The sequence below is a fragment of the Copidosoma floridanum genome, unplaced genomic scaffold (assembly GCF_036245765.1).
Source record: "Copidosoma floridanum isolate Cflo_tuat_1 unplaced genomic scaffold, Cflo_Japanese_pri ptg000032l, whole genome shotgun sequence".
Taxonomy (NCBI): Eukaryota; Metazoa; Arthropoda; class Insecta; order Hymenoptera; family Encyrtidae; genus Copidosoma; species Copidosoma floridanum.
Window position 1 is genome coordinate 6,865,932 of NW_028321909.1, and position 23,713 is coordinate 6,889,644.

The 23,713-nt window shown below is 33.2% G+C and overlaps 2 protein-coding genes across 2 annotated transcripts; one reads left to right on the plus strand and one right to left on the minus strand.

Moving 5' to 3' along the window:
- Positions 1-48: 48 nt before the first annotated feature.
- On the minus strand, positions 49-2,542 carry LOC106645839 (glucose dehydrogenase [FAD, quinone]-like). The gene is made up of 6 exons (XM_023390251.2): positions 2,300-2,542; positions 2,053-2,217; positions 1,826-1,975; positions 1,406-1,743; positions 902-1,292; positions 49-827 (listed from the first exon to the last, which is right to left on the minus strand). The coding sequence occupies exons 1-6, from the start codon at positions 2,540-2,542 to the stop codon at positions 222-224; spliced, it is 1,893 nt and encodes a 630-aa protein (XP_023246019.2). The 3' UTR covers positions 49-221.
- A 2,901-nt stretch (positions 2,543-5,443) lies between these two features.
- Vhdl (larval-specific very high density lipoprotein) lies at positions 5,444-11,609 on the plus strand. The gene is made up of 15 exons (XM_089597487.1): positions 5,444-5,474; positions 6,126-6,406; positions 6,531-6,646; positions 6,743-6,914; positions 6,992-7,137; positions 7,206-7,568; positions 7,643-7,974; positions 8,047-8,690; positions 8,757-9,685; positions 9,784-9,916; positions 9,990-10,193; positions 10,266-10,607; positions 10,680-10,968; positions 11,043-11,319; positions 11,423-11,609. The coding sequence occupies exons 1-15, from the start codon at positions 5,444-5,446 to the stop codon at positions 11,607-11,609; spliced, it is 4,446 nt and encodes a 1,481-aa protein (XP_089453613.1).
- The last annotated feature ends 12,104 nt before the right edge of the window (positions 11,610-23,713 follow it).

Consider the following 23,713-nt stretch of genomic DNA (forward strand, 5'->3'; position numbering starts at 1 on the left):
CATCATCAGCCACCAACTACTGGACTGCTTTCATTTGTACCGCAAAAAACTTACGTTGACATCTCTATCGACGTTATTTATTACTTTACATGTAAATAATTAATATTCTAATCGCACGCACAAAGTATTTAACTTAATTTTCCATTTTATGGAATCCCAGGACTTAGGTATATCATACCGCCACAACACTCAACATTTATGATCTCCAACCGCGTAAAAGCTCAAGAACCAAAGAAACAAAGCTTGCCACGCGCACCCGGACAGTGGCGGTGATAATAATGTTTAATGTCATCGCTGATTTTCTCCGCAATCATGATGGTCGGGGCATTGGTGTTGCCTCTTGTGATTTTGGGCATGATCGAGGCGTCGACCACCCTCAGGGAGCCCACCCCGTGGACCCTGAGGTACCGATCGACCACGGCACTCAGGTCGCTTCTCGGGCCCATTTTACACGTCCCCACAAAATGGTAAATCGTGTTGGTGTACTCGATAATGACGCACCTCCAGTAACCGTCGCTGTCGAACCGATGCTGCCTGCACGACGGCAGAGGCTCGGCCAGCAAGGTGTACCCGTTCTCCTTGAAAGCCCTCGTGCCGAAGAGTTTTCTGGCCTCGCGTATACCCGCGACGATGGTCCTCAAGTCGTGATCGTCGCCAAAGTAGTTCGGGTAGAGCAACGGGGCCCCCCAAGTCGTATCGGTTCCGTTGAGTTTCAGGTAGCCTCGGCTGCGCGGCCCAATCAGTACCGGACTGATGTTGATGCCGTCGTAGTAAGCCAACGGAAGCGCAGCCAGGCCCTCCGCCTCTTCGGCCATGGCTACGTGGTCCTAAACGCGCCAGAGGATTTGTTTTTTTTTTTTTTTTAATAACTACACCTTATACGCGCGTAACAATCCCTCACCTTGACATTGGTTCCGTCGAACGTGAATTGTATGTCCGGGTAGTCGGGGATCCTTTCCAGGTCGGTTTTGACAAAGCAACCGGCGGACAGCACGCCCATGGCCGACAGCGCGTTCCTCTGGGTCTTCAAGTACTCCAGGGAGTCGTTTTTCATTTGGTCCAAGCTAGCCAGGATCCTCGTTTTCTCGCTCAACTTTATGGTCAGCCCGTCCATTCGCGGGTGATCGTGGAGATTCCTGCCGACCGGCAGGTCCTGGATCGCGTCGATTCCCAATTCCCGCAGATCTTCGGTCGGACCGATTCCCGACAGGAGCAGCAGCTTTGGCGAGTTGATGGCTCCGGCCGACACTATGACCTCTTTCTTTGCCAAGGCTCTTTTGGGGCTCGTATCGCTAGTGTTCGGGGAAACAAAAAAATATATATATATATTACAATCAAAGAGCACATCGGTTTATTCCGAATTGAAAAGTGTCACAATCTCACGTAGCGTCGTGTGTGAAGGTACCTTGAGTTCGTGAGGACGTATTCGACTCCAGTGGCTTTTTTGGTCCTCCGGTCGATCAAAACTTTGATAACGTACGCCTGAGTCCTGATGACCAGGTTGGACCTGTCGTTGGCGATGGGCCGTATGAAAGCCGCGTTGGTGCTCTGCCGCTGGCCGTCCTTCGAGGTGGTCTGGTACCTGAGATAGCCGACGTGCCGATTTCCATTGGCGTCGATTTTGCCGTATCCGATTTCTTTCCAGGCCCTGATCAATATTTCGGAGTTTGGGTCTGTGTACGGAAACCACTCGACCGTCAGCTCGCCTTTCGTCCCATGGTACCCGGGACTGCCTCTAACTATCTTCGTTGCCGATCGGGTGATTATACATACATTTGATTTGAAACGATGTTGCGATACAAGACGATTTTTGGGGGTAAAATACCTCGGGGCTGCGGTTATTTTCCGATTTTTTGAAGTAAGGAAGCACCTCTCGGTAGGACCAGCCGGGGTTGTCCACGGCCCAATCGTCGTAGTCCCGCGGGTGACCTCTTATGTACATCAGATAGTTTATACTACTCGAACCGCCCATCACCTGTTTTGGTGGGATGATTATTTTTTTAATTTTGTTTGTACTCGACCCAGTAGACGCGAGGAAGGAGAACAATATACCTTGCCCCTGGCCCAGCCACAACTGCGTCCTCTCTTGGATCGGCAGGATTTTTTCTCTGGCTGCGTGCGGTAGGCCCAGTCAATGTTACTCGATCGCAAAAACGTCCCAAAAGACGGCACATCCGCGACCAGGGGCTCCTGGGGACCGGCTTCCAACAGCAGCACCTGATACAAGATTCGCGTGTGTTAAATTACACCCCTAGTGCCATTAAAACAAAAGAAGAGTAAAATAAAAAAATAAACTCGCTTTCCAGCCGGTGATTTCGCTCAATCGGTTGGCCAGGACGCATCCCGCGCTTCCCGCCCCGACGACGATAAAGTCGTATTCCTCGGGTCCTTTCGGATCGCTCCGGGTGACGTAGTTGTCGTTCGATTTTCCAAAGTATTGAACGATAAACGATACGAATGCCAAGTAAGCCGGCGAACATGCTGGCAGGGACGTTGAATTTTGCCCGCAAATCGAGGATACGTCTTGCGGTATCCACGTCATGGCGACTGTGCGCGAAACTGCGGCGACGGGGTGACACGTGGCATTCGACCGGGGCAATTATCGGCGAGAATTTGCGGTAATTACGGCTAATTTCAAGCGCTTAAACTGATACGACGCACGTGCGATTGTATAATATACGCGAGGCTCAAGTATTGGTTTACAAATGTTTCGGACGTTTGGTCATTTTTTCAAGTTTTTTTATTAGCATTAGCGCATGCCGATTTCTGGCAATTTTAATCCCGTAATTGTTGTAGTTTTGGATAAGCGATGTCATAAAACCGCCGATTTTCGTGTGTCCAACAGCAAGTTTTTTTGAAAGTCATGAGTATCAATAACAGAAAATTGCGTTTTTTTGTACAATTTTTTGAAACTTTTGTCTCCTCGTGCAAATTATGAGCGACCTCCAATGGTCGCGATAAGATATAAATACTATTTGAAAATTAAAAACTATAATGTAACAGTACAACGCTGAACGTTGGCATGAAGTTGAAACAGGTTTTAGAAAATGTTGTAATACTTGAAAAAAAATTAGGAATTGCAGATTACTGACATTATCAGTTTTACAGGCTTTTATAAATGAAGGAAACCTGAAACTGTGAAATTTCATCGTTTTTACGTAAAGTCACGATTTTTCAGAACAGTAAAACCTTATAATAAACTATTTTTTCTACATTGAGAAAATTAAAAGCTTTCAAGTTAAATAAAACATTCAATTTACATAATATCGAAACATTAATTAATAAATCGATCGATAGTTTCGCACGTAAAAATTACATAAGTTGTTTACTTCTGAAACATTTGATAATAACGTACATCGTTTGGAGAAATTCAATACTAGCGTATCAAGAAATTTACGAATGCGAATTAAGTGTATCTTGAACAAAGCCGTACTAAGCAGAGCATTTTTATCTCACGCGCTTCTAATTAATAGCTTTTTGACAGCTGACAGTTGTGAGACAAAAAAAATTATAACTAATCACATAAGTACGCTTTATTGCATGACATTGTAATATAAAATATTATTAATATCGTGTGAATGTTTTGGCAAATACTTGCAGCTACATTTAATATGAAACATGGCTTTCAAATTCTTTTCACATCAACTACATAAACAAGAATAAACTTAAACTAGTAGCTCATTACAAAAACTGTTGTCACCGTTATCTTTTGGATTTTACATTTCTTTATCTGTACTGAGAGAAGTTTGTATATAATTTCAACATCAGGTCGACGTGTTTTTATAAACACATATCAATTAAAATGCCCGTGAGGACTGGAAAAGAGTAGTTGCTCATGCAACTATTAATATACAAACTTTTATCATCACAAGTATTTAAATTAAAAGTTATCTTGAGGAGTTTTTGATCAATCAATTACTTATCAAATAAACTCATGACCGATGGTTATTATTATCAGCGCATGTTTGCAGTTTGAATTAAATATTGCTGATAACTATAAATTCAAACCATCCAAAAAATACGTTTTGGATTCTTTTTCCTATACTTTTTTTGATTTGGGTATGAAAGTGTAACGTTATTTTTATGAGTATACGTAAGATGTTGGTCAAATGATCAAGTGATCTCTTACGCACATAAATATAAAATTTTTGAAGTGATTTGATCAATTTTAAGAGAAATATTTACATTTTTTCATAAGATTGTTATGAATTGTTAATTAGAGAGCATGAAAAACTCGATCAAAATATTTTTAATTGTTGATGAGTTTCTTTTTAAACGTCGATGAATTTCAGTAGCCCCTGATAAAGTTAGGAACAAATAAAATTTTATCAAATTTTCGCAAAATAAACAATATTAGAGGATGATCATAATTTTTTTTTCGAAAAAAATTAAAAAATCAGTAACTACAAGTTATGGTTAACAAAAACAATAAGAATATATTATTTATTAAAAAATAAATATTCTGGTTAAAAGAATACTTCTTTTCCATGGTTTTTTTTTTTTTTTTTTTAATTATTTTTTATTAAAGCAAACTTTTGAAATAAATTTTATCACGCGTGAACTATAGGATAAAATCCATCAAAAATAAAATTTTTTTATTATTAAATTTTGTTTTTCAAGTTTACATTATAATAATGGCTTGCAACAGTTTAAACAACAGTAAAAACTTTATAAGGTAAAAAAGTTGCAATATTATAAAACCGTTGTTACCTTAATCTATTTTATTTTATAATAGTCTAATAATTCTGTGAAAAATAAAATAGTGTGGTTATATTGTTGTTGAATATGACCATAACAAAAAATTAGTCTCCCATATTATATGTTTTAAACTATAGATGGTAGCTTTTCATTCGGGCATTATTTATTAATAAACTAATTAAAAAATTGTATGTCGTAAAAAGCAACGAATATTTGGACGTCTTTAAAAGTTTTACAACTTCATTACACTTTTTTTTTTTTTTAAACTTAAATAGTTATTGAAACGTCAATTTTCACCGTGTACTATTATGGACGTTTAAGTATAGAACTTAATTAAGTTGTAACTTTGACATACGTGTGAAAAAAATACATGACTTGTGCACGATGTTTTAAAACGATTCATTAATCTTACAAGAAATTACATCAAATCGAAGACAATTGAAAACTCGTTTTAACGATAGCCTCTCGACACAACCATATTGTCTAGTAGAAAAAAAAAAAAAAAAAACTGATTAACTCAAAGGAAAATATGAAAAGGAAATTTTTCCACCGATACGTAAAATGGTATTGCAAAAATAAAAAGTTATAGTGAAAGCATTGATTTATTGCCGTATTCAGCGAGTGTCTCGGTAGGGTTATCGCGCTTTCTCTTTTTCTTTTCCAGATCTTCGACCCATACATGCGAGAATTGGTACCCTCAGTATAAAAAGGGGTCCACGGAGCCGCTGCGCCAGCAGTCGTAAACATGGGCGTCGCCGGTGTGCAAGCGGTTGTCGGTAAGCCCCATCCCTTATCTCCTCAGCCGCCAACGTCAACAAGAGTTTTTAACACATTTTTTTATCTGTACTGTTTTTTTTTTTTAATTCGTGATTAAAGTTGAACTTTTTTTTTCTTTTTTTCCCCAAGTCCAAGTTTTTGGAGCGATAACTTAATCGTCGCGTTACGGGTCACGTACTGTGAGCACAGAAAAATTGGATCCAGAGAAGCGATCTTGAGCAAATTCAAGCGAGCGGATAATCGTTTTCGAGTGTTACGTCGGTTTTATCTGGTGCGTTTCACAGATGTAATATCTTGATTTTGCTTTTTTTATATTTGAAAATGAGATTTTTTTTTTTTTTTAATTTTCATACTTGCATCCATTTACTTTAATGCTCCTATTTGATGAGTAATACATTTTTTGAAATGTTTTTTATCACATTATGCACAAGATTAATCTTTTCCATCATTTGAACAAAACCAAATAATTTACATTGAATTTTAGGTTTGCTACTATTTTTTTGCACATCAACCGAAGGCTACCCAGGCCAATTGGAATCATCTCGAGGTTCTCAAAGATTATGTGCGTATCTCAATTGCACGTAAAATATAGTATTAAAAAACAAAAAATACTCACTTTGTCTTTTTTTTTTTTTTTTTTTTTTTTACAGTTCACGTGCCACAGGGAAAAATTCACGTTTACAATTACTCTGCAGAAGTAAAAGCTGGACAAAATGAGTTCAGTTCGTATGCGTCGAAATTACAAATCAGAGGGAGATTAATCCACAAACGGGAGAGTAGCGATTCTGACTACTTCAAGTTCCACGATGTCGAGACGACGGTTTACAATGGAGCGGAAGATGGCAAGGTTCACGGCGATTACAAGCCTCTGGGAGACGCGGTCAAGGACTTTGAAGAGCCAGTCCTTCTCATCTACGACAATCTTGATAATGTTTGTCAATTTGCTATAATATTATTTAAAACATAACCATTTGAATTGTTGTTGTTTTACTTTGTTGTTTTATCAATTCATGTGTATCTTGTATAATCACTGACATACATTAAATTATGTGCAGCTACGAGGTATCAGGATTCAAGAGAAAGAAGCCGTTTGGTCTAAAAATATGAAGATGTCCTTGATTTCGCTGATGGGAATACAAGTGCAAGAAAACACCGAAGCTTTAAAGAAGCTTACGAGATCAACGAGTTACCAGACCAATGAGGTAGGTAACAACTGATGGGAGCACATAAGCAAATAAATATTAAATGTTCTCTTTGGTTGTTACTACCAGAAAACCATTCGTGGACATTGCCAAGTCAGCTACAGTCTTCGTAGGGAGATGCGAGCCGGCAAGATGGTTTACTACCTCCGTAAATATTACGAGCCCAAAAGTTGCAGTGATTACGTTCAGCATGAGGCCCATGACGTCAAAACCGCGCATTGTAAAATTAAACCGGAGGTAATATGTTGATAAAAAAAAATTAATTACTTGAATTTTTTAATAAAGTTTAATTTCAACACATTTCATGGTTTCAGGAAGATTTTGTTACGTTTTCCAAAAAATTATATCAGTTCGAGCTTACTGATGATTATTTCCTGCTCAAGAAAATTATTTCTCACGAGAAATTGAGTTACTTGCCCTATTCGCACCGAAGTTCGGGGGTTCAGTACATCGAGACGAGGTACGTAAATTACTTGATTGGCATTTAAAATTTATGTTCGTGAAAAGTAATGAAACGTAATTTTCCAGTCAAACTTTCGAATTCGAAAAAGTAATAAATGCATCTGAACTTGCACTTCCAGACGTCAACTTTAAGAGCACACCGATCATAAATGACATGAGCTTCAACAACCATGATGTCGTTGCATCACGAGAACACTATTTTGGGCGCAACGCTATGAAATCTGGCGATAAAATCGACAGAGTGAAGAATTTATTGATACTCATAGTGGATCGCTTAAAAGAGAACCCAATAGATATTAGTCAAACGGATGCAGAGCATAAGGGCTTGCTACTAGATCTACACCACACGATAGCTACTTTGGACAGCGAGTCCATGTACTTGGTTTACAAGCATTTCAATTCAGATGCAGAAAAGGAGAACATGATAAGGTTTGTTTGCATATTGTACCAAAAAATAGTAAACGAGCATTATGATAACTATTCTTCGTTGGTTCGCTGCACAGAAATTTGTTCTTAGAAATGGTCCCGCACACCGGTAGCTACGCCGCATGGAATTTCACCAAAAATATGATCGCAAACAATGAATTTCCCGATGAATCGATCGTCGTTGACATGCTTACTAATCTACCCATGTTCGTATCAAACCCAAATGAGGAATTTGTCAAAAGTATGCTTCAATTTCGGAATTTGCATAAATTATCAAAATCTACAAAAATAGTACACGCTGGTGTTCTGTCTTACTCAATATTGTTACATAAGACGTATAAAAACGTTGGCAACAATGCTCCTGAGTACCTAAGATCTGAACTCGAAAGCTTCTTCGAACGCATAAAACGTATGTATACCAATCAATGTTCTTCATTATAATTTTCAAGTTATAATTTATAGTGGTTATACATCGTTGCAGATGAACCAACGTATGAGTCGAAAATCGTGTACATGATGGCAATGAGGAATGTTGAGGTCGGGAACATTAGTGACTACCTATTGCCAATAATCAATGGACTGGATGTATTCAAAGTAACGGCTCATATGCGCAATGTGGAAAAATATCGTAGAGCAGCCATGTGGGCAGTAGTCAATTCTATTCATGGCGATAAGAAATTCCGGCAAAACAATCCGTTCTGGCAGATACTCTCCAACAACTCGGAACCCTTTTCCTTGCGATTAACCGCTTACGAAATTTTGGTTCCGAGAAATCCAAACCTTGACTTGGATTTATTAATGAGAGTTCATTCAATAATGTCAGACGAACAAGATGAGCATTTATTCAACTTCCATTACACCACCATGAAAAATATAGCTGAATCCACTGATCCGTGTAACAAGGGTATTTCCGACTTGGCGAGAAAAGTATTACGACTCACGCAGTCTCGAAAGGTTTTAAGCTCGGCATTGTCATCTGCCAGTGTGTTTGATTACTTCGATGACAAGTACGGCTATGGGAAAACGCTTAAAATTGCCACAGGAATCAATGAAGCTTCTGGAATCCCGCAATTCGGGTATTACGAAACGATTACTACATTTTTGAAATCAAGATTGGATTCTGCTGTAAGTACTAATCGTATGGTTTTTAAGTGAGATAATTTCATTTTAAGAATTTTACTCCATTGGTAGGTCTATTGGAACGTTGATGGCGTCAACTTGAATATGATTATATCTTTGGTTAAAAATCTCTTTCGAGATGAATTGGATGACGCGCAAACCCCTAATGAGATATCGGATGAAAAAGTTCGTAATTTATTGAGACAAACTTACGGACACAAGTTACTCGATAAACACATTCATGTCGAATTTTGGTCGGTTAATAAGGGATACGTGACGAATGTTGATGTTTATTCCGAAAGCGGTTTATCCAATTATCTAAAGAAATACGTTACGAGTTATAAACCAAGAAATTTCATGGATGTTAACGAAAAATTCAACTTGTTGTGGTTGAATTTTTCTTTTTTTAATCAGCACAAAATCGTTACTGCAACAGACATGGGAATTCCTGTTATTTTTCAAAAAGAATTTCCAACTTTGTCGTTCATGAAAGTAAATCCAAACATTTATCCACTACAAACGATCGTAGCAATGAAATTGGAATTCGAAGCAAAAATGTACCATCACGGAAGGTATGAAATGAAATTTTACAATCCGTTTGCTGGTATTTTTCAATGTGTTCGGAGGGATGTGTCTATGCATTTATCTCTGCCTGCCGATCTAACCATCAGTTTGAATTTAAAGACGTATAATTGGAAAATAGCCCTACCTCGGAATCCAAAAACAAGATTTTCAGTTGCCGGTATCAATACGTACACAATCAATCAAGTAGAAATCAGTGGAGATTTTAATGGAATCTTAAAAAGTTATTGCTCAACATGTAAAAATCAGGTAGAAATTACGAAAGGTCCATCGTATAAACATAATTACATGAAAGTTGTACATTCAAAAGAATTGGGTTTGGACTACAGTCAGAGTATTTACGATTGTGAAACCCATCATCCATACATCATTGAGTATGAGGAAATCTTTCGAGTTTTCAATACGAAAGAAAATAATGTGTAAGTTTTATATTTGATTAAAAAAAAAAAAAAAAAAAAACTATATCAAAAAGGTCATTAAAAACTTTACTTGTTAAAGTAAATCTAATAATCCGTAGTGAAAAAGAAGAATGGGCAACAGTAATGATGAAGATGCACCACGCATTATTAAATTTCATACATGCACCTTACGCAAGTACTTGCGGAAAAAGTCTGAATTTATCACCTTCAACTATTTATCCAACTTCTCATGTAAAAAACGTGTATTAGTATTTTTTACGAATTACTAACCAGTTGATCTGATTATTCCACTTTTTGTGATTAGATCGAAATTAACTGGCGTTTTAATATGAAAAATTATAACGGTAGAATAACTTTGGGAGTCGACGGATCTATTGACACAAAAGCAGCTTCTGCAAATGACACAGTATCCTACTGGGACTTTAATTTCGATGCTGATCTATCTTTGTTCGTAAATGATGTAAAACTTCAATTGACCAAACGAATGCAAGAAGAAAAGAATTACAAGGTACTGATAATTAATATTACGAATGAGATATGAAAGGAGGTATTACAGTCACGTAAAAAAAGTTTCTAAAAGATTTGTTTAGCTGCACTGAAAGAATACCCGAATTTCTTCATTGAATCGATGGCGTTAAAACAAGAAACTAATACTGAAATTACCTTCGATATGGGTTACACTGACAGCGAATTTTGCTCTTTTGATGCATCTCACACTGGTATCACGGTTGCTATCAAGGGCGAACTACTTGATGAACAAATCGAACAGATGGCTAAAAACGTAAAACCTGGATCATGCTTTAAAAACCCAAAAAACTCTCTGGATTTAGATATTACACAATATTTCGATTGGAATTGCTTGTACGAAGCTGTTAGATGTACTACAATGAGAAATTATACGATTGACGTCGCGTATAAAAATGTAATTTTTCAAATTATCTCCTTTTCAAAAGTAATTCAAATGTCTTATAATCTTTGTTAAATCCTTTTTTAGATTCCTCAAGAATTTCTGGCTATATTAATAATTTTGGATGATTACCTACGGTACCACCGTATGCCGTATTTATCATACAGTTCAAATCATACGGAACCCGGAACTATCAAAATTCTTGCCACCTATCCTATGAGTGATAATTACGGGAACCTAAATATTATGAACCCATATTTCACTTATTCATTTCTGTATAAGCCAGAGGATCCAGAAATCCAGAGAACTGATCTTGTTTTGGACAATATTGGATTTAGCTCGAATTTTTTGATCGATTATTATAAAGGAGAAATAAGTAAGAAGATCAAATTTGTAAGAACTATTTGAAATTTTGGGGATTTCGTGATTTTTACTTTTACAACATTCTAGGACCATGTATTGCACACGCGAATGACGTAATAACCGATTTGAACCAAACCTTACCAATGGACTTGAAAAACTGGACTCTATTGTCTGGTGACCACGAGCTTATGACTTACGCCGTATTCGTTAAATCCATCAAAGATAAGGTGTCAGTCAAAATTTACGCGGGCATGCATGTATTGGAAATACTACCGGAAAAAATAACATTCGATGGAATGAATATTGAGAATTATGAAAAAGGATTGTCGTTACCATCGGCCACGGAGTCTGAGACTTACTATAAGTATATAAAAATGTTCACTCTCGTGAAATTAACAAGTTACAATCCAAAAATATTAAAAAAGTTGTTACATCATATGACAATTAACATTTTAATAAATTTATAGGTTAATGGTGATTAATCAACTACTTATGGTGGAAACAGACAAGCTTTCAAAGGTTAAAATTTTTTACACTCCATACAATGTAGTCGTACTCCCGTACATTATTTTGGACAGAAATATTGATGGCATTTGTGGACACATGGGTTCAACATCCTACGTTCAGCAAGTTCCCCTTATTTATGACAATTGAAAAATAAAACAATTTAGTAAAAATGCATAATTAACTTATTGCTTGATTAAGGTAGTACTTTCGATGCCGTACTAATTAAATGAACATTTCATCTCAATAGCAATGCGTTAGTATATTAAATACAGATACCCGTGCTCAGCCTCTTAATTTTATTCAATCACTAATGAAAAACCTTACAGGCACTTAAAAAATATTTTGAAGTGATCAAAATGTAATTTACGTTTTTGGCTTCTTCTCTATTAGTTTTTATCAACATATCATCGGTCAGTTTTTTGAAACACGACATAAACCGAATTCTTCCATAAGATTACGTGTTATTAAACTTATGGGAGTAAAATACCCATGACTTCCTCCCTACGCACCCTAGGTCCATAAAAATTTAACTGGATCATTTTCGAGCACTTATAATGTAATATGATGAATTTTATTTATATTTACGACAGTACTACCTCAACTGATTTTTTTTTATAATGGATTCATTAAGGTAAATGTCCCGATTGTGAGACAACGTCCCAATTAATGGGATGTTTTGAAATTAATTAATATTTAAATAATGGAGAATATACAGAAATGTAAATAAATTTTGTTAACTTATACGTGGAAACATTTATCATATATATTTTTTTCAAGGCCATAGTACGTAAAGAATATTACAAAAAAATGTTTATTGCAACTCTGCCATTGCAGTACTATGGGACATACGAATCTGCGCCTATTGTGACTTTCACTTTACTGAGTTTTTTTTTAATTAAATTAAATTCTTTGTCAAGATATGTTTTTTTCTTATGAATTGAGGTATTCCTAAATATATTTAAAAACAAAGATCAGTATTTTTAACGCAGATTTTTTATTTATAACCATGTCTCAATATACGTACATCTAAAATTTGAAGGTCCCAGTTAATGGTACAGCATAATGCATGTACCGTATTTACGTACAGTTCATATTTATGCCTTTGGCCCGATGAATGAGACGCAACAAAGTTGTTGTTTTTACTTGCAAATCTTGTATTCTGTTATGTTAAAGTGAATACAGTGTGTTTTAATCAATTGTGAAGTTATTGTAATTGATATCTAGCTTCATAGTAAGTTAATTATTAACATACAGTAAAAAATCGTACACATAACCTCAAAAGTGAGCAGTGCTAGAACTCTTTATTTTGTAATTACCTACTTAATTAACAATATTTACTGATTTTAGCTAAAAAATAAAAGAAAAAAGGGAAAAAATACTGACAGAAAAATAGCCTCTAAAGGCGTAAATAAGCAGCAATTTAAAAAAGAGGAAGAACAACAAAAAAAGGAAGAGAAAAATTTAAAAAAAAAAAATTACAAGAGGAAAAAAAGAAAATAAAACGAGGCTAAAAAAAAGTTACAAGAACAAATTAAAAATATTCAGAAACAATTAAACAAGAAAAGTAGATTTAATAAGGTTATTAGATCTTCTTCTCTTAATATTTTGTTGTTTATCAAAATTTAAAGTTTATGGTCTTGCATAATACTATTTATTTATTTAAATTAGAATGTGAATTAATATATACATTAAGTTAAAATTTAAATAGCAATTATTATTATTTCCAACAATTTTTTTAAATCTCTATTTTTATCTTCATTTGAGCTTATTTCGTTATACTTATAATTGTGATTTTGTGGGGTGAACTTTTTTATATTATTATACTTATTATTAATTTTTACGAGCTACCAAATTTTTTTTTTTATCGCGGTAGGTTCAATCTAACAGTTTTTGTATGTCTCATAAACCGGGACTGACTGAGTGGGACAACTGGGCCATGCTGTTTTTGATGTGCCATTAATTGGGACCTCATATTTTTCTCCATTACTTCAAGTTTAATTATTATTGCGATCTTATTTATACACAAAAATAAATTTTTTATTGCTAGAACACATAATTTTACATTATAATACAAAAAATTTTCTGGTTATATGTATTTTTCAGCTTCGAATAGCTTATTTTACTTATAAATTTGCTTAACCCTGTCTCACAATCGGGACATTTACCTTACAATGAGATGTGTCCATAATTGTTATTTGAATTTCGATGTTACATTTTAATGGGTGTTAAACAATTGTTAGTATGTACTGATCAAAGAAAAACCAAATATTCAGCAAGAGAACAAAAAGATGATTTTGGCATGTGTATACTTTTTATATTTAATTTGTCTTTTACACTAAATAATTGATGTATGCTTGTTTATTCAAACCACCTTACGGAATTTTTATGTTTGATATTTGGCTATCAATTTTTTTTTTTTCATCTTTTACATTACTCTGCACTATCATCTTTGCTCATCAGTTCGGTATTAAGTTTAATCGGTTATTAAAAATGGCTCGTACCAAATGAAACAGCGCGGAGATCCACCGGTGGTAAGGCTCCGTAGAAGCAGTTAAAGAGTGGGCCCGACACCGGGGAGAGTAAATAAGGTAAATCTCCCTATTGTGAGACAGGGTTAAGCGTACTTAAAAGTAAATTAAGCTATTCAAAACTAAAAAATACATATAAGTGGGAAATTTTTTGTATTATAATATAAAATGACGTGTTCTAGCAAAAAAAAATTTATTTTAGTGTATAAATACGATCGAAATAATAATTTAATGTGAAATAATGGAGAAAAAAATATGAGGTACCGATTAATGGCACATCAAAAAATAGCATGGCCCAGTTGTCCCACTCAGTTAGTCCCAGTTGATGGGACATGCAAAAACTGTTATATTTAATCTACCGTCATAAAAAAATATGTTGTAGCTCGTAAACATTAATAATAAGTTTAATAATATAAAAATGTTTATCCCATCAAATCACAATCTTCTATAATTTAACAAAATAAGCTCAAAGGAAGATAAAAATAAAGGTTTCAAATTATTGTCGGAAATAATAATAATTCCTAGTGATAACCGAGTGACAAAATTAATTTATTCATCCATATAATTTGTCCTCCCCTTTTTAGAGCAACATGGTGGCAGCTAATAAAAAGAGGGCACTTGTTCCGATCACTTGTACAGGATCACTTGCGTGAATTTTAGGTGTGAATATCGTCGTTTAAACGAGGTGATGATAAAACAGTAAGAAGATGAGACTTACTTCACGCCCAAGTGTCACTCAATCTTTTTGTCGAATGCGAAAGAAACTTAACCGTAACTCAACTGAAGAGCAGTTATGAATCACTAATTTTACTAGCGGGTACTTACACGATGATAAAGTTTTGCTTTCTAGTGTTGGTCATGCGCTCTAGTATACCGCGCAAAAAATTCATACAAATTTTTTTTTTTTACCTAGTACAGATAAATTATTATCGGGGGTAATCTAATAATTTGAACTGATATGTATTGTGTTCTTGTCTTCATCAATTCCAAGACTTTACACATAGAAAAATGAGTCATACGATTACGTATATATGAGGAAATCTACATAAACGCGATATTTTTTTACTGATATTTTCACCTCGTTGGTCCGAACTAATGGTTTTTTTACATCGAGTCTCAAATTTCGAAATCACAATATTTTGACAGACATTCATAACACAAAGTAAGTCACTTACTAAACCAGAATTTTTAAAAAATAACAAAATTAACGTTACACTAAAAGTTTAGACTAATTTTCATCCTCAGGCAACCATAAATATTAAGAATGCGATTAAATAATCTTAAACTGAGATTTCAATGTTGCGTAAAGTAATGCATTTTTCTCCTAAAAGATTATTGAACCACTAAAAGTAACGTCACGCTGACTTCATTGAACGTAGGTAGATCCATGTGTGAATTGAATCTTGTTTATTATTAAAGTTAGTTGTAAAACATTAATTACCTTAAACTTATACAACTAACATTAAAAAATTGAAAACAAGATCCAATAAAGATTTTAATTTAATTAAAACGTCAATAATCACGTATTACAAAACTGACACTTAAGCTCTCTCTCTCTCTCTCTCCACAAATTTGCCTACAGCTATAATTAGGTATATTTGGGCATAATAGTTTGCGTTTAGCATAAATAGAGTACATATTGATGTCCTCGAAGAACACAACTAAGTATGCGTGGCTAACCTCCTGAAGAGCCATGACAGACGAGCTTTGGAAGTGCAGATAAGATTTGAAGTCTTGATCTGTTTTTCGAAGGAGATGCTGGAAAGTCAGCTCACGTCGAGACGGATTTTGCGAAGTGCTACTGTTCCAGGCCTGTAACGGTGAGGTAAATGTCCCGATTGTGAGACAACGTCCCAATTATTGGGATGTTTTGAAATCAATTAATATTTAAATAATGGAGAATATACAGGATTGTAAAAAAATTTTGTTAACTTATACGTGGAAACATTTATCATATATTTTTTTTTCAAGGCCATAGTACGTATGGAATATTATGAAAAAAATATTTATTGCAACTCTGCCATTGTACTACTATGGGACATATGAATCAGCACCTGTTTTGACTTTCACTTTACTGAGTTTTTTCTTAATGAAATTAAATTCTTTGTCAAGATAGGTTTTTTTTTCATGTACTTAGGTATTCCTAAATATATTTAAAAACAAAAATCAGTATTTTTAATGCGGATTTGTGAAGTGTAGACTTCACTGAAGTACTTACAAGAGTGACATTGAGTCAAACGAACAAAGGATCCTTTGGTAGTGAGGTTCGAAAGTGACCAAGTTCCAAAATAACCACCCATTGTGACCGTCCATTTAATTTTTTATCAAAATGGGTAGAAAATCACGCTTTTTTGGTAAGCCTATTTTTTCATAATTTTTATTAGGAAATCTACATTGCTACTTCTATAATAGGAAAAACCATTTTATGACGAACATTTTTTTAACTTATTTCACAGCATTCGTAGCGTTCGTTTGTTTGGTGAATACAACAAATGGTAAATTTGTATTAAATTTTGTTATCTTTGATGACTATTCATCAATCGAACAGTAATATAAAATATTTTCGATTAATAGCATCAACACGTGATGAATCAGAGGAGGAAATTTTAATTTATAATATCACCTCTATAATTGAATTAGGATTTAAGAACTCTGTAGAATTCAACCCATCCAGATACTTTATTGGTGGGTATCTCAAACTACAACGAATTTCGAACTCGGCATACATTTTCCAATTAGATGAAATAGATTATGAATTGGAAAGGATAGTCGAATTCAGTGGAGAAGAACGGTTGCAGAAAAATATTGATAGTTTAACAAAACATTTCTTAGTTTCTTACGGCGACTATGACAAGGTAATCATTCCCTTTGTACTTTCATAGAAGTGCTGTAAATAAAATACATGTGATTTTGAAATTTTATAATACAAAAATTTGGACATTAACTGTGCACTCAAAGAAAATAGCACTATAATCTTAATTATCTATTTTTGTTTCGATTTTTTTCAATCAATTTGATCTAATAGTTCGAAAGCATCAGATTTCAACGAAGAGAAACGAATTGGTCGAAAAACTTCAAAAAGTCTATTGCGTCATTCGTGAAACCTAGCTTACGTTCCCTGATAAATTCTTATTTGTTTAAATTACCAACGACTGCAACAATCGACGAGGTAAAAACATTAAAACCTTTTTATAAATTAGAATGAATTTTAACTTATATATAATTTACGTTACTTTGATTAAGGAAACTATTTATGGAAGGTGTAACGTTTCATATGCTAAAAAAATTGATAACTTCTATGTGCAGAGACAGTATGATCCTACATTATGTTCTAATTTCGTTTACGATGTTTACGGCTACAGTGAAACAAATGAAGATTTTATTAAAAGAATCAAAGTAATGTAATTTTTATCATATTTAAAAATTATACGTATATAATTATTTATTATTAGTGTTATTATTTTTATAATTTTTACTATAATTATTACTTATATGTATAATGTTTTTATCAATAATTAACAAAACTATGTAATTAATAGAACCAAGTTGACACCACGTTTTATACTAGCTATGAATTATGTTGTAATAAGACAGTAAAAAAAATTTATAATAACGAGAAATTGGAATGGACAACAGTTGAAAACACGAGTAGTGATTTACATACACAAAGCGTGACAATTTCGTGAGACAATTTTGCTATTTATTGTTTATGCTTGTATTAATTGTATTTTCAACGGTGCTTTCTTTTCTAGGCATTTATTAGAATATCACGAAACTCGTAAAAATATGCCGTTCAGTCGCCCAAACGACTCTGCTTTTACAGAGGCTCATTTTAATTTGACATTGGATAAAAACGTTATTACAAATTACGTTACGGATCAATTTAGATCAAACATTCAACGGCTCGATGAATTGAAAAGCCATCTAAAAGCGATTTCAAAGTTTAATGCTAAAAATCGTTCCAATAGTTTTACAGATACTTTGGAACATCAGCAGGTATTAAACAAAATACAGCTCATTTTGGATAATTTAAATTACGAAGAGCTTAAACGATTTTACGACGATATAAGTAATTTAAAAAATTTAATTTTTCAGACGTGTATTTATTAATGCAATATCATATTCCGGTACGAATGATAGTGTAACATTTATTAAAAATTACGTACTAAGAGAAACACTGTCCGAGGAAGAAGAGACGCATTTATTAATGATCCTGGCCACTTACATACGTAAACCGACAAAAGATACTTTAACATATCTTGAAGAATTAATTGATAACAATTCTATAATGAGAACGAGAATCATACCAACCAGAATTTTAAGTTTTTCTTATTTAATATCACGGGTAGCAAAAGATAACGATGTTGATGTGAATAAATATCTGACTGATTTTATTGATGCATTTAAAGGTAAGAAAGTGCTTGTGATGAAACATTGAATTTTTAGTCAACGATTTGTGCCACTTTTTTTAATGCACCTTAAAAGAAAAAATTTCTAGTTCTAAAAATGATATAATAATTTTTGTATTGATGAATGATTACAGATGACCGAAGTTTTCAAATGAAAATAGCTTATATATTGGCCATTGGGAACACTGACATTATCGAGGCAGCAAATGATCTGCTTTCTATTTTAAATGAAGCTCCAAGTGATCGCTTACGTTTAGCTACAGTTTACGCACTATCTAAGTGCATTGATGGATCAAACCCTAGTGCATACGAAAACTTCATGAAAATTTTAAGTAACGATACGGAATCTCAAACAAGCCGAATATTTGTTTACGATGTTTTAATGGATATGCCAAATTTACCTGAAAATATAATTACAAGTATCGATGAAGTCATGTCTCGTGATGAACATTTAAAAAATTATCATTGGTCACATCTTCTTAATATGAAGAAAGAGGATATTATGTTGTCGCAATTGATTTATGATAATATTATAAGCAAAATAGATGAGAAAAATATTTCACTTACTTTATCAAGAGAAGTGATTTCTACCATACAGAGTACAGAATTAGGAATAGGGCCTTACCAATTCAGGCAATCTTTTGTGATTCAAAAAGATTTTCCAGTGGCTTATAAGTTTGACATCGTAGAAAAAATTGGAAAAAAATTTGTTAGCAGTTATGGGGTACGTAATCAATATTTCACGTATTTAAATAAACAATTAAAAAGTAAAGTGATGCAAGTACTCATTTTATTTATGATTGCATACTCATTTTTTTCAGTTCTATATCAGCACTAACGTATACGACTCAAAAAATGAATCTGCTTATGTAAATATTTGGTGTACAACTGGATCATGGATTTATAGTGTCAGATCTCATGAAATAAGGAAAAGTAATGAAATAAAAGACATCATATCAACCATTTTGAAAGATTTCAAAATAAACTGGAATGGGTTCACGACATTTTTTGGCTACAGTAGTCTCAAGAGCTTTTCCATGCCAACAAGCTTAGGAATTCCTGACACTTTTCAAGTTAAACTACCAATATTAACCACAATAAAGTTTGTCACGAAAACCGAATGGCAAGAATCAAAATGTTCAGCAAACATGAGTTTTATTTTTAAGTTATCGTCTAATGGATACACGGGAATTTCTTTGCTCAATCCAATGACTGAACGATTTTACTTCGTAAGAACATCAAAGCGCTTGGATGCAAGTGGCATATCAAATCTCAACTTAAGTTTCGATTTTTCAAATTACACCTTTAAAATTGCTTTACCTTTAATTGCACCTGCTTATATGTTTGACCAAAGTTTATTTACCACCGAGTCTGACAGTGTAATTATAACGGACTATAAAGGAGAAATGATAAGTCCAGGTTCCATTAATGATACCAACTACGATAGAGAACAGCTGAAAGATAATCCATTTGTAATGACTGATTCTTCTGCACACAATTGTGTTGGATTTAAGATTAGTAAAACTATGCGAGAATACGTAACGAAGCTATCAAAATCGTGAGTACATACAATCAGAAATTTTTATCAAAATGATAATAAGTAAAAGTTAGTCTGGCAGAGTAAAAATTTAATTGCGTTTGGATTTTTCAAACATATTTCTTTTTTCGTTTCAAACAAAATACAAGCTATGTTCAAAATCCCCAATCAAAAATAAAACCCATAGATGCGTTTGACATCTACCCGTGAATTATTAATTTATTTTCTAGAAGTTTGGTATGAAAAAAAATTTTGTCAAATTGAACAAAAAAATTTTTCAATTCATCAGTTTAACAAATTAGCTTAGTTTTATCATAGCCAATAAAATTTTATACGTATTTATGTATAGGCTCGGCTGATTTTAACTTTTATTCAAAATACTAGTAAATTGATAGTAAAATCGAAGTTGTATTACATATAATAGTTCTTTAACGCACCCTAATATGTTGCAGTTTATTGATTTTTCGTTAAATATTTAAACGAACAACCAATCATTTTTTTATGTTTAATCAAATTTTAATTTCATCTATAATCTGTAGTATAAATATTTATTTAAAATAAATAAATATGTTGATGATAGGTATTTGGATAACATCGATATTTTTAAACGTACATTCGACTTGAATATAAAACCAAGTACAGATCTACTGGATGTTCAAATCGCAGGAAGCATAGTTTTTAAAGAAGACAAACGTATAAAAAAGTTTCAACACTCATTTCCTGGATATTATTTCAGAGGAGTTATGGAGTTTTCTGGTAAAAAAGAATACGACAATTCGTATGTAACAATAGGAGGCATCAAATTCGCTTCAAATTATGATTTGGGAAAAACTTTTTCTTCAATTCATGTTAAAGTATTTTATTTGGACCAAAGTCACTCGTACTTCTTTCTTTCAAGGAATTACCAATATGTAATATTTTTTTTCATATAATTTATTGAATAAATTGTTTGGCATTATCAGTGCTCATTGATAATCCAACAACACATTAACATTGATTCCACGTGACTAATATTGAAAAATTGTTTCTCGTAGATTTACACTGATGTAAAACTTCATGCACCAATTTATACGACTGATAATCTTCACAAGAAGATATTTTTCCAACTCCAAGGACATAATTACGTATATTTATTTAATCAGAATTACACGTTGTATAAAATGAATGTGACAACCACACTGAAGAAAAATAGTGATTCAAAATGTGGTAAAGTGAAAGGATTTCCATTTTATCTTTATCCAAGTACTCATTTTTTCATAAATTGGAAGTGTGTACTTGCGTTAGTAACAAACAGAAATACAATGAATGTAGAATTAGATATAGAAGAATCGGTAAAATTTATTTTATTTTGATAAATTAGTTCCATAAAGATACTAATCTTTGGATTATTAACTTTAGAAATCTTCAATACTGGATTATTTCTCAACTGATGTACTAGTAAAAACATTTCGGCAGTATTATTTATTCAGTATATTGACCTTTAATGAAGCTAAGACTAAACAAATATTCAGAAACGAATATAGAATCTCACCATTATTCGATTCTCATCATCATTTTATTGAAGATGCCATTAAGATATTAAATGGTAAAAATACGAGTAAGTATGCACATTTTTTTCAAATTAAAAGTGAAAAAAATGTAATTTTTTTTGAAAATTTACTCAAAATTTTAATTCTTAATTACTGTTAGGATCCATTAACATTATACCTGGTGTAATCGTAAAAAATCTACGTAAGGTGATTATTACTGATCTATCCATATACACCAAAATTTTTACCAACCGTCGACATAAATATACGATTTTTGTCAAAACCAATTATAATAACGAGTTAGTTATGCAAGTTAATTACAATAATCAACATTTGGAGTTGAAGTCAGCCGAAAAATATTTGGTTACCAATTTTGGATCTAACTTTAGTTATTCGATCAGGTATGAAAAATACTAATCTTATTAAATAAAATAGAAAAAACTTGAAACATTTCATACAATGATATCAATCATCAATAGATTAACTTTATATTCTTTAAAACAAATTTTCAGTTTGATCCAGATAAATGATGTAAATTACGCCAAATTTCAACTGGAACGCTATCCTATAATTGCGTACTACTCATCAAGTGATATACATGTCATATATGACAATGTATGTGATAAATATACTTGTAAACGAAATGATGAACTATGAAAAATACTTTTTAAAAAAAAATGTGAACAATTTTTTACATTGTAGTAGATTTTACCTATATATTGATAGTTAGTAGTCCTATCCTTTTTTCCCTAACTCTCTTGTTTGTTTTTTTCAAGTATGAGAATGCAAACCTCTGATAGTACAAAGAACCCCTTTAAAGAGGGCACACAATTAGTCGTTTTGGATATTAAAAAAAGAAAAGCAATGTTGAAACAAGATTGTGGCGTGAGTACGAGTTATAATTAAATCGTTATCGAACGTTTCAGTTAGTTTAAAGTGACTCTTGACGTCGTTAGAAATCACACTCAAGAACCAGTAAAAGCTCCTCTGTTAGAGGCACTTGCTGACAAAGACGAACTACTCAACAAAGCTGTAATAATAAGACTGAATTATATTTGAAGTTTAATAAGTGATGCAGAAAATTAGCCTATAAATCCAAGCCTACTGTTTTTCCATAAACATTTAAAAGTACCTTCTCGTAATGAAAGTGAAGAAAATCTCATCGTCCCAACCTTACTTACTCCACTTTCAGCTCACGTTTTTGTAATGTAAAAATCACTTGATAAGTATATCCATACAAGGGAAATAATCATTGCATGATAATCATAGTAAAGAATTATACCTAAGGCGCTTGATTTTCGTTTGGCTTGCTGCACCCAATGAAAACCTGATTGACACCTGGAGAGGCGAAACTCGTTTGCTTTCGGAAACACGGCCATGTTCTTTCTTGATTAGAAGCTGAAAACTTAATGATGAACCACGGCGATCAGCATACCTCCGATGTACGCCTGTGAATATTCGAGTGTTGCAAAATCAACGGTATAAATTAAACAGGTCAATCGTATACTTATACAAATTACTTGGTTCTTGTATTTCTGCAAGAGATTTTGTAAAATAGCGAACTCTTCTGAATCAGACAACTTAATCATCCTGCGTACGTCACCTGTTTGTGACGTACTCGATGGCCCAATGATTCTTTCACTGACCATTCACACATATTCACAATTCTTTTACCTTCTGAGAAGGATATTTCAATGCTTATTGGCGTTACAGACTAAAACACATTACCTACAAAAAAAACTCTAACACGTAGAAAACTTGTGTATTAAAGATTTGAAATGAAATAAAAAACAAGAAAATTCGGATGTACGATATTTGGCAATAGAATTATGATTATAAATTTTTCTTATTTGTCAAAAAAGTTTTGAAACATAGGTAACATTGTTTTTCATACTAAATCAGCTATTTTCTTTTGTTACATGGTCGAGTAACAAGATCAATCATCAGATGAGATGCGTATACTGCAAATGTAAGAACTAGCGTTAAATCATTTTACTTCAATGAAATTTTTATTTTTATTTTTTTATTTTTTTTTATTGAAGTACATAAGTTTATTGTTACAACTGAAAAAAGTATAGCTACTAACGGCATACAAAAAGAACTTTCGTAATCCAACAGAATTTTAATTCACTTGTAAAAATGTAGATGCAACAAGTTCACGCGTATATAGATTTCAACAAGCCTTGGTACGCGAGGTGTAGTAATATATACATATATGTATATATATTTTATTCACTTGCGCAATGTA